The sequence below is a fragment of the Nomia melanderi genome, chromosome 3 (genome assembly GCF_051020985.1).
Source record: "Nomia melanderi isolate GNS246 chromosome 3, iyNomMela1, whole genome shotgun sequence".
In the NCBI taxonomy this organism is placed as follows: domain Eukaryota; kingdom Metazoa; phylum Arthropoda; class Insecta; order Hymenoptera; family Halictidae; genus Nomia; species Nomia melanderi.
The window spans coordinates 15,523,679-15,536,588 of record NC_135001.1 but is presented as its reverse complement, the minus strand read 5'-3'; the positions used below and the strand labels follow the sequence as shown (position 1 = coordinate 15,536,588).

Sequence of the window (12,910 nt, the reverse complement as noted above, 5' to 3'; positions counted from 1 at the left end):
CTGAGTTTATATATTCTGACTTTTACAAAATTCTAGTCACAGTGCCTGAAACACTTTCGCTGTGAACCGGAACGTATATCGTTTATAGTTCCCGATGAGATATTGATTGCATACGTAGCGACAGTCATTTCTATGTCATGCAGTTCCGTTCACTCTTCCACATGCTCCGTTGATCAGGAAAATGATTAATAATTTTTCATTGCTTCTTCAATTTTCATTATGCATTTGCGATAATTTTTGTAACTGATCTTTCGCATAATTTGTTAAATGATCATTTTTCAAATTTTGTTTATTATAGAATGTGATCATTCCTGTATCTTTGAATTGAATGGCATTCTTTATAATTTTGTTTATTATTTTATGGGAAAATAGTTATAGTTTACATGTATATATAATCATATATCAATAATAATTAAATAATAAGTTAAATAATAATTTAAGTGTGCTGAATACAATTTTTATTTTTCAATCTAAAATAAAATTTGTTTATTTTTATCATTATTGCTTTATCATCTATACATTTTTTCATAAAAACCATGACATTTGAACTATATATTTTTCTAAATCTTCCTGTGTATATTGACGTTTAAACTAAAGATGTAATTTTTCAAGGAATATTTAATTTTTAGATCAGAAAATGTCATATACATAAACAGATTATAAAAGTGCTTCACCAAAAAATTATATTTAAAATAGGAAGCAACATTTAGCAACATTTACTTACATTAGTTTAATTTTAAAGTATCGTCTGTTTTTACAAATACGTGCCTGACATCTATCAATTCCTCGATATTCCCTTACAACAGTTGCATTTCTGTTTGTGAAACCCTAAATGAAATATAGGTAGTATATATCTATACGTAGCGACATGTTCTGTATCCAAGAAAATTTGCGGCACGTTGACACGAAATTGTATCACATACTAATTATTATTGATGATAATACGAACCACATTATCCCTCTAGAACGACCTGAAGTGCCAAACACAGCTTGTGTAAACAGATTACATAGGTAAATGCAGCCAATTTTGTTCTTATGCTGCATCGAATGAAAACGAATACGTTATTACTTCGTATTTTTGTCATAATTTTGTAACAAAGAATTTCTCAGTCCATATTTATTTCACTTTTTTTCTTATTTTTGTACATAGAATTTGTTAGAATCACGATGCGGAAAATGGTAGGGGCATTCTGTATATTGTAACTTAGAAAAAGATTGTCTTTATTATTGAACTCTGCAGTTTTCGTAGTGAATCCTAAAAAAAATAATTAACGTAAATGGTATAATATATTATTGTCACATTCCGAGGAATGTGAAAAGTGACTGCATTATAAATACGTTCTGCGCCACAAATATTTTGAAGAAACTAGGTTACCACTGTCAAAACAATTTTCTGCTAAATCTGAGAAATAAATAATGAAACTATTTAAATATTACTGGTACCTACGTATCTATTTCGGATCCATACATATTTGATTTTTTTAAATAAATCCTATAACCCTAAGTGAGAGGATTTATTTAAGTAATTTACTAAGTAAATGATCAAAAACTTATTTAATAAGTAAATTATATTAATTTATCTAAGAAATTTATCTAAGTAGAAAATCATAGTCTATTAATTACCATGAAACCTTTCCAGCCGCGAAGCTGCCTTCTAAACTAACTGTAACACCTGATGCATATTGTAGACTCTGTTTCGAAAAAAGTATCGACAGCGTCAAAGCCGAGATCGTCCAGCACGTTCAGAGACCATCCCTCAAACACGTCAAAGTATCCGTGCCCCGCGGTGGAAAAAAGCGGCATGAAATTTTCAAAGAATACTTCGAATACGGATTCAGTTAGCTCAAAGCGAGATACATTTTCCGAGTCGCCAAGGCCGGACAATAGACAGGATACATTGTCCTCGATCGACGTGGCCGAAAGGGAATCGATCAACTGCACCACGATCAGTTCCATTGATTCCGAGAGCGTTCGCAGTGAATCCAGCAAGCAGCCCGATGACCGGTCGTGTCATTCCCGCGACTCTTCGGTAGCTTCAAAATGGCGTGCTTCGGACGCATCCGAGCGACTCTATAGCCAGCCCCGATTGTCACGTAATCCGCGCGTTCCTTTTGCCAGAAAATACGAGAACAGGAAACCCGCATTTAGAACGCAAGAAAAAGTTAAAAACGGTCCTCTAAAGAATTCAGGGTCCATCAGCAGCCTGCAATCCAGGAAACGATATATTCAACCGAAAAATCGCGTCACAGAAAACAAAAATGATCAGAAACATACTTCGTTGAGTGGAATAGGCAATTCGAACAGCAGTGGGATGAAAATGTTAGAACCCATTCAAAGTGGAACCGAGCAGGCAAACACGATGTCCGTCGCAACGAGTCATTCATCGATTAATAGATTAAATAATAATCTCTCAGCTCATTTAAATCAAATCTCCACGGGAGTTGTATCTGAATGTTCATCTAAAGTTCAAGAATCGGAGCCGATGATTCCTTTTGCTGGAGAACCCTCAGGAGAGGCAAAGTTTGCGTCAGTTCACCCAAAGAAGGTGCAAATGAAGAATAAAGATGCCGCGAATTTGCAGTCTTTAAAATTGACTTCGGAAAGAAGCCAACCGGCGAAATCTGCGAAACGTTACCGTAATAAAATTCAGAAATCGGAGACTCTTACTAGAAACTCTTCTGCGCTTGCGAAAATGGCCGCGTTCAATCCGAAAGAGGAACTTTCGGAACTTAATAAAAATTCGCCAATCAATTCTAACGTCAGCCAAAGCGATCAAGAAAAGGATTGGGTGAACGGACGAGCAACAACATTCAGAAAGGATAACAGGAATTTACAGAAACATCGGCAGTTAAAAAGGAACTCAAATGTGAAATCGAATTTGAGCCAAAGAAGACACGTTCCGGATTTACTGAAATGTAAAGAAGAAACCAAAGACCCTGTTGGGAAATTGTCCGATGATACCAATAGAAAGATACAGTTAAGTGCAGCGGTAACTAAAAGTACTCTCTCTACTAAGAACAAATTGTCAACGAGATCAAGGGATCTGGAACAGAAAGAAAATTCGAAAGTGAGTAGTCGTTTGCAAGATAGCGCTAAGTTAATGTCAAATAGATCGAGTACATCACCTTATAAGACGAAGAAAATGTTGGCAACCGTGAAGACCGAGAAAACAGATGGTAGTTTGAAAATTCAGATGAATGAAAAGTTAAAATTGCCTTGTCGCGACTCGAAAGCTGGTTTAGCTATGCAGGCTGGTTTGAAGAAGTATATAAAGAAACTGAAACGAGTACTGTCTGACCGTAATAACGATAGCATCGGCGAGCTAGCCTCTTTGAGCTTAACGGACGCTATTTTACCTGACATAGAGACAACACTGTCTTCCGTTGAGGTGCAACAAGTTCAAACAGTATTGAATATGGCGGAGAGGAAGTCTGAGATGATGTAGAAGGATCTAAGTACCTGCCCTCGTAGAAAATGCATTATGAATATTTCTCTCTGTAGTGTATACTTTTGTTTTTGTAATAATTATATTGCATATGTTGTCTTGAAGAAATTAAATCAATCTTTGTAAAACTAAATTTATTCTATTTCCGACGTTCAAAGTTATGTAGGAAACTATACATGTTAAAAGAACGTTACAACGGTCCTTCCATTTACGCGGAATTTCTTTTACGCGAGAATCTTTTTACACGATCAATTGACGCGACCTGAATTTATTGACACTGAATAAAATTGACTTTTTGTTCTCAAGTGTCATTATTATTATTATTTTTGTTAATCTAGGTGAAATAGATATGTTTTTGTTTTCCTAATATTTTGTTTTCTTTGATACCGACAGACTCTATTTAAATGATTTTCATTCGCGCGAAACGAATCCACGTGGTACGGATACTCTGCGTAAATGGAGGGACAAGTATATAGAAATTGATTTTAAAAAGTTGTTTTTAATATTCAAAATTGTGAAAGATTAATCCTCTTAGTCACCAAAAGCCAAATAAGTATAAATACCTTCAGTTGATATTTTGGTTTTTCGTATGTAATAGGACTTTACCACATGTAACGATATTTTATTCTTATAAAATTAGTTTTCATTGTAGAAAGCAATGCCACTGAAGATATTTTTAATTAGTACACAAAAATACTCTAAGATACTACGAGGGTTAATATTGAAAACGTATCTGCAGGCATTAAAATCTAAACTTTTATTTTTGAAATAAGTATTAATATAATAATTACACGATATTGGAAATAGGTGCATGATTTTTTACGGTGTATTACATTCGTTTTAATACGAATATATTTTTATTTATTTTATTTATTTCCTTTAGAAACTAAGAACAAGTTATTGCCTGTCGGGTTTTTCTCGTCGATGTCGCGGTTTTGTTCAAAATGAAGTATGATCTAGTACACGTAAAATTTTAGGTAGAAAAAAGAGGGTCATGTCAATATTTCGCTGGTTTCAAATTTATTTACAAAATAAAAATCTTAACATTTTTTAATTTGTGTTTGTTACATGAACTTCTATCTCGGAAGAGCCGAAGCGAGTTGATTTCTTTTTCATTTGAATTTATAACATTCGATCTACAGTAACAATACTTTTGTAATTTAGAAATCAGTTATAAACTAATACTGAAAATTATTAATGAATTCTTATTTCATACGTGTTAGAAATTCGATGTATGAACTTGTTTTGAAGCTCCGTTTATTGGCGACACCGTGGCATTCAACGTGTTAAATAAAATTCTGCTCCAAGTATATTCCCCACTTAAATAATCCAACAATATATTCCATAAATTAAGAAAAATCTGACACTGTATTCCTTGAACCTCAGCTTGAAACAAAGCAACTCCTGTTTTAAAATGAAGCCCCTAAATTTAACGTTATAATGAGCGGTTAAGGATCCAGTGTACCCTATTTTAGTAATCGTGTCTCGCGGTCCGCTATTACAATCGCCTGTCAACAATGTCGCCGGTACCCCAGATTACCTCTAATGTGGCTTAGAAACAATATCGACAGGCATTCACTTTGTTTTCTAAAGGTGTACACGCGCATCAATTTCTAGGTTATCAAGAACATTTCTGGAGTAGGTATAAATTATATTCTGTAATTCAGTTTGCAGAAAGGTTGATAAATATATATATATACATAAGTAGTCCTTCTATAACACGATGGATAGGATCCTAGAAAATGCCATGTTGTGCGAAATCGTGTTATATGACATTCAGAGCCAGTATGTACAAAAAGAGGTATTACATTCCAAAAACTTTTAAAAACGTACAATAAGGGTTGCTACCCGTATATATTACATTGTTTTAAAACATATATAATTAATGTTTTTGGCCAATCCATATTAAGAAATTTGACTATTTAACTCGTCTTTCAAAAAATTGAACGTACTGCCAAATACAATAATGCTTCGTATTCAATGACAAATTCTTAATTGATGTCTACCTATTAATATCATTGTTTTCTATTGCTAACGAAGCGTTTCCCACGGTAACTGACACATCAAGTTACTTATTCTCCGAAATACTGTGGTGCTCCATATTAGGAGCTGTTACATATCATGCGCAGTTACCCTATACGTATAATATATAATTTTATAGAAATTTTCTACATTAAATAAAATAAATTGAAGCGTACAAATCTCTTTCAATTCTTTATACTACTAATACTTTCAATCTTCATTGATTACCTTTATTGACATTTACGTAAGAAAAATATACTCTAAATATTATATTTTCAGTAATATATGGTATAATTATATAATGTGTTACGTACTATCTGTAATATTCAATGATGTTCTCAATAATTAAACAAGCAATATTCGACGATCTCGAAACATTGAATATTCTTGAAAAATAAGGCCGCCTCGTTCTAGTGATAATTATTCCCAATTAACTGAGCGTTTCAGGAACTTCCATCGGATTCTTGAAACACTTAGAAAATTGACGACTCTCGCTACATATTCAGATTGATCTCAACTGTGTGTCAAGGATGATGCAGTTGACGATGCAATGTGACACATATTAAAGCATCCTAGATAATGTTCCAGTGGCCTGGCCTATGACGATAGACACAATATTCTGTTCTACTTGTGTCCAATCATATGACATATAGCAGACAGCCCGCGCAGTTTAGTTAAGCGAATACTACAAGTTGTCGATAGATCCTCATAAGCCAATATTCACTTTCCAACGGCACCAATTAATCATTACGAATCGCACGTCGTTGCGATCACCATCAATAAATACTTGACAATCTGATGATAAACTGACGGATGGTTAGTGAATTCGTTTGTTCACCGCTTAAAATGGAACCGATGAAATACTTTCTTAAATAAACTTTATTTCATTGTTATAACTGGATCAGATCATTTAATAAATGATATCAGAGGAAATAAACATTTTGAAACGGATAGATTTCATTTTAACCAATTCAGGGAACAACACAAAAAATTAATATTAAACGAAACTAAAATGTTACCCATTTATAAAATAAATAATGAATGTTCTGAAGTTTAGCGCGCTTTTTGAATATTTCTAACAGAAACTGTAATAAAGGAAAACCTTTACAAAAGATTGTATACTATAATTATTTTCAAAGTAAACAGATTCTTTTTTATTAGTGCCTTTCAACTAGGTTATATTTTTCGATATTTTAAAATGTTTTTACTACACTGATACAAAGGAAATCAATTATTTTATTAATCTGAAAGTACATTATTGTTATCTGTTTCGCTTGCAAATCGCTTGTATATTTTCAGCTTATGAATGACTAAGAATTGTTTTTGTTGTATTGACTATGGAAATATGTGAATGATTTTCTTCGCATTCTTTAGAACAAAATTGTTATTTCTTATCACAATTTTAAATATTTCAAATGGTTCTTTAATATTTCAAAATAAGAGTACTTCTATAGTAGTTCGTAACAAAATAACAAAGGAAACGACGGAACCTATACTTTTATATCGTAGATAAATGCTTGTTTCAAATTGCACATTTATTTCTGCATTCATACACAACAGGACAAACTATTAAAAACCAACTGTAACATAAAGAATGCAGCACAATGGGAGAATAGAAAAACAGGAAACCATTTATGTTATTTATAAATTTCATTTCCATTTCATTCATTGAAATAGTTAATGGAATAATTTTCTTTTATACACTTAATAAAACACGAAATTATTTTGTTTAAAAAATATTATAAAAAGTAATCCACTTTGGATATTTTCTACGTGTATTCGTATAGTGTGCATTGTATGCAATTTTGCACTTTTATATTTCTCATAAGTGTATGAAAATCCACAGCTTACACATTACGAATTAATTTGAATGAAGTCTGACGTCTGTTATGATAATCATCGTTTATCGCTACCATATAAACAGATAGAGCTCAATATACATACAACATAAATACATACTTACAGTCGTACACATCATATCTCTGCCCAACTGTCCGCAACCACTCGACCATCCCTGACTGTCCGGTAGATAAACTATACGTCAATATGAGCCACCTCAATTTCATTTAATTTAACATTATCTTTTAGCTATTAACGTGTTCCATATAATTTTTGAAAAATCATTAAAAATTTGTCACTTATGTTAATAATTTTTGATGCTTGAGTTCAGTATATTTTATAAAATTAAAAATCTGTTACTTATGTTAATTTTATAAAATATACTGAACTCAAGCTGTACTAACAGGCTGTTGGGAGAAAATAATTGGATACTTAGAAGGAATATATGATTGGACTTCCTGTAATCTCATTTAAAAAATCGTCGAAAAGTAACTATCAAGGTGAGACGTTCCGTCGGAAACTGAAACAAGCAAAAGGCCAACGTAATACAGGTTGGACCATTTAATACAAGTATACACAAGTGGAATTTCTTGTGAAATTTGTAAACGTGAAACCCTGTAACACAGAATATTTTAATTGCGTTATAAGGGGTTCTACTGTAATACTCATTGCAGGGCGTTGAAAATTTCTAATCAACATGGATCTTAAAAGCAATTGTTTCATTAAAAAAATCAACTTTTATTATCTGTTTATTGTCAACAGTGTGTTGGTGTTACTTTTTACAATACAGTGAAACATTACCGGAGTTTCCATTACGCGAATGACTAATTAGACGAATTAAATAATATATGCCACAATGTTTACATTCTAAAACACATAGCATCTTTTCTGCTTCACTTGATCCACTTTAGTATCTTATTTGAATTTAACGTTTATCCGCCTCTTAATAAAAATCAGAGTAAAAATTAATCTCGAGTTGGATCGAAAAAGACCCCAAGGCCTGATCAAGATTAACCCTCAGCGCTCCAGGTTGTTTTCTAATCTATCGGCAACTGCAACTAATTTTTATAGTATTCCTAGCGAAAATGAGAAATGCTATAACATTTCTTCGATCTTTTATTTTCCTTCTTAGTACAAAATTCGGATGTGTGGAAAATCTAATAATTTTAAGTTAGTTTCTTTAAGATTCATTAAAATATTTGATATTATAACTGGTGCAATATTGAAGCCTACAGAGTTCAAAGGGTTAATGTCTGCAATTATATTTCATTTATATTCATAAATATTATCGAATACATACAAAAAGGGTGAAAGTACATCTAAAACTTTTTTCATTTCTCATTGATTTACGATATGTTCATTTTGGTTCTTCCAAACCGATTATCAGAAAAGTCGTTTATCGGGACGAATTTGTCTCCCAATTAGTTCACATAATCAGCGTTGTACTGTACCTCGATTGTACGTAGTCCATTGACACAAACGCAATATATTTACAGTAAACGTTGTTGATTTTGAATATTGCACAGGGAAAATATTCAAAGTTATATAAAAGATGTGTCCAAAGTTTCATTTCAATTCATGATGTATAAATACAGTATACTGAAGTTTATTTCGATTGTTTCACTTCCATATTTAATTACGGAATAATAACCATGTGCTAAGCAATGCAATTACAGAAAAACATTCTGCTTTGATTAACAGAAAGGCTGTGATACTGCAGCACGACAATGCAAGGCAGCACACTGGAAAAGTCACGTAGCAAAAAATCAAAGAACTTGACTGGGAAACTTTGGTACATCGGTCGTACTCTCCTCTTAGTCCAATCCGATTTTCATTTATTTACATCTCGGCAACAACTTTTAAATAGTAAAAAATGTTTCAATTACGAAATCGAAAACGGAATACGAAAGTATTTTAATGAAAAATGAAAAGATTTCTATAAAAGGGACACACAAAAGCTGGTTTGTAGATGGCAAAATGTCGTAGACAATTACGGCGACTATCTCATCGAGTGTTTCATATACGATTTCAAAGATTTAAATAAACTTTAATTTCAAGAAATGACATTATTTATGGGTACCGTTAACCCCTTGTCGCATTATTTACTTTCGAAATCTCCATCACAAGTCTCACTCATCGTATGGCAAGGAGTTAATACCTCCAAGTATCGGACCTTCCTTCTTAAATCGGATATCTGGTATACGGTCTCCAAGTATTGGAAATTTTTTAAAAAACATATTTTATACATTACCTGGTAGGATCATATGTGTAGGCTTATTTCATGATTAATCTAAACAATGTCATTTTGGCGGAAGATTATTTATTGCATTACATACTTTTGAAGATATCTATCAATATAAAGATCTACATAACAAAGTTATGTAGATTTGGTTGGAACACTGTCGTCCACTCCCATTTTCGACGACAATTAAGCAATATCTCTCTGATTTATGAGTTTGTTTTTGGCAAACCCTTGTGCAACGTCCTTACTGAATATGTAGATAAGTACGTGGATCGTGCATGGTTTCTATAGATCTTCCTATCAACAGATCACTGGAGGGAGAATAAAGAGTAATAAACTAAAGAGTAATAGACAATTTCTGCTATGAAGTGATACGAACAAAACTACAATCATTAGCTTGAAATTAAACAATCGTTCGAATTTGCAGAAAACCTGTCTTCTTAGTATTAGTAATAAATGTAGTAGTATTAATAACAAAAGTATAAATATTTAATATAATAATAAATGTAGCCTTTAACTGATTCAAACAGATGTAAATTAATTTTCCCACGAGTTTCTTCCAAATAACACTCGTGTATCGTGCACATGTAACTACGCGATAGTATTGAATTACTAAACCAATACTGTTGTATATGTATCTGTGGTAAGGAACATTAGATTGTTATTAACGTATAATAACCATTATGTGGTATATGGGGTTGCAGCAGTATGGCTAAAATATATCGATCCTGCCTGGTCTTCTAGATAACGAATTATTAATATATAATAATGATCACACTGTACAATTATTTTATTAATAAGATTGTTTATTTTATACAAGATTGTTTTGCAATTGTTATTTTTATCAAAAATGTATATTTTTAAATGAATTAATAATATGTAGAGAAGAAATAATACCTAGTAATGTCGTGAGACCACTAACAACAATACAGAATGCCACTCATTGTTGTTCATGCATAACCAAAATCATATATAAAAATGTCCATTGTCCCTTCTGCAATTGGGAAACCGGATACATCTTTGGTCTTGAAACTTGGACGTATTATATGTACTATAGACCTTTGTTTTGTCATCGTTGTAAACAAAGGATTTATATTTCCTGCATAATGAAGTTCCTCCACTTGTGTTAACAAAGGTTCAAAAGTGATTAATTACCTGCGAAATTTACAATTTAACGGCGACAAGGGCACGCAGGAATTAGCAGTAATGTAATTATAAATATTTACTAAGCCTAACTATAGAAAAGCTTAATAATGCGTTCCTATCTTTTTTACTAAAGAAGCCAAATTTAATATTCGTGGTCACATATTTTCAAGTTCCATTGCCAGCAAAATAAAAAGTTAAAACGTGAATGTTGGATGATTCTTTCTAATTAATAGATCATTTGAATAACTCCAACGATAATTAATTGAAATCGAAGCTTAGTTCAAAATGAATAATATACAAGTCATTTTGTTAGTAAAAGGATTAAGCTACTGCTACAATCAAGCATAAAATGAGAAACGGTAAAGTCGATAAACAAAATTAAGTTAAACATGTACAGCGACACTTTTTCCGGGTAAAGTTTCGTTTTTTAATAAATCAATATTGAAAATTGAACAGTTTGGGAGATTAGTTCAAGAAGTTTAAAACCACATATGTTTCTGTCGCTCTCCTATAAACATTATTCACTTATCTTTCCGTGTAGACTCACTTTTAGAGTTTTAAATCTTTTTCAGAGTCATACCATTAATTCTGTAGCTTCGAGTAATTTATTCATCTGTTCGCAGATCGGCCACCAAGACAGTACGAATTGCAGCAACAGCAGCAGCAGCAGCAACAACAACAACAACAGCAACAACAACAGCAACAGCAACGCCCGACGAAGACTGATCGTGTAGCAACGCCAACAACTCGTTACAATCGGGGCCATGTCTTGACTAGAATATTGCCACGGCGTAAATGTTGCGTGTAAAGGATCGACCCGACTGTTCCCAGCGAAGCCGCAATAACCGAAAGTAATTTAACTGTCGAAGAAAGGTTGGTCTGCGGCTCGCGCATAAATTATGTCAAGGGTTCCCCGCATATAGGGGTGGCTGCAGCGGAGGTGGGAGCGGCGAAGGCGTTACCAGTTCGTTCCTCGCTTTAATTAAGTCTAATTAAAGCCGATCGATTTCACACGATGGACAAGAATCGTTTTTTCTTGATCGATCGGGTTTACGGAATCGAAGATCCTGCGATATGCTTCTTCTACCATTGAACGAATGCCGCTGATGGATAGTGATCTTTGCCTTTTAAACCATTCGAGACCAATTATACAGCAGGTATGCGATAATGGTGTGTGCCAATAAAAAGACCAATCACACGTGAATAAAATAGAAATCGAAGGTGTTTAAAGACTTTGTTTTTTAATATCTTCAATGCACTTTACAATTTGCATGGACGAGACGTTCGGTAAATTGTCTTATCAATGTGTATGGATATATCATGTAGATGTTTCCTCGACAGGATGCACCTGTATGCAGTCGCTTTTTATGGTGTGGAGACAAGATTATTTGGATGTTTGCATCTTGAAAGTTGTATTGGTTTCAAGCTGAGACCTTAAAGCGGATTTTGATGAGACAACGGAAGCTTTTTATAAATTTAATGTAAATTGAAAAAATGTTTTGGTCCATGGAGATTGTCTTTTAAAGAAACCCTGGTCTCGAATGGATTAAGGAGTTACAGACTTTTAGAAACGACGGAAGTTACGTTATTTTGAGAATTTCTTTAGTGCGTGAAGTTGTATAAAAGTAATTATTATCATTTGAGGTCGTATTGTTTTCGTTTTGTTGAAAATTTAATTGACAGATTTAATTAAAAATCCTTTATGAGACGGATTATTGAGAATGGTGTTATTGATGCTAGTGTTATATGTGAAATATCGAGGAATTTCTACGAGAAACGTTAATTACTTTCATAAAAATTGATAAATCACAAGCAATAGAAGATCGTATTAAATTCTATTAAACTCTCTATCGCATCTTTAAAGCTTTTATTCGTTACGGATACATAAAAATTCGCAGTGTCATTACATATTTTTTTACGGGTATTTATTTTCATTAATTATCTGGGAAAAATGTTTCAGCAAAACCGAAGCTACATAAGTTTAATTGCATCAAAAGGAACTTTAAAGGAAATTGCTTTAAAAATTCTCAACGCAGGTACTTCTGTCTTATTAAAAGTTATATTCCTGGCCTACTTCTCCAAGTGAAACACTCACGGTTTAATTAAGAAAACCGGGAAGCTTAATTTCTATATTTGTAGCTCTCAGTGATCGGAACTTGTTTCTACTTTTCCAAAGATCTTAAAATCATTAGCACTTTACAATTTGTACGCCTCAA

At 32.8% G+C, this 12,910-nt stretch overlaps 1 protein-coding gene across 1 annotated transcript in view; it reads left to right on the top strand.

Annotated features, from left to right (window-relative positions):
• LOC116429435 (uncharacterized) overlaps nt 1-12,341 on the top strand; it is a 217,128-nt gene extending 204,787 nt beyond the window's left edge. Inside the window, exon 22 of the mRNA XM_076365293.1 lies at nt 11,318-12,341. Within this exon, the coding sequence (XP_076221408.1) occupies nt 11,318-11,502 (185 nt within the window). The 3' untranslated portion in view covers nt 11,503-12,341. The remainder of the gene's footprint in view (nt 1-11,317) is intronic.
• Nucleotides 12,342-12,910: the final 569 nt, after the last annotated feature.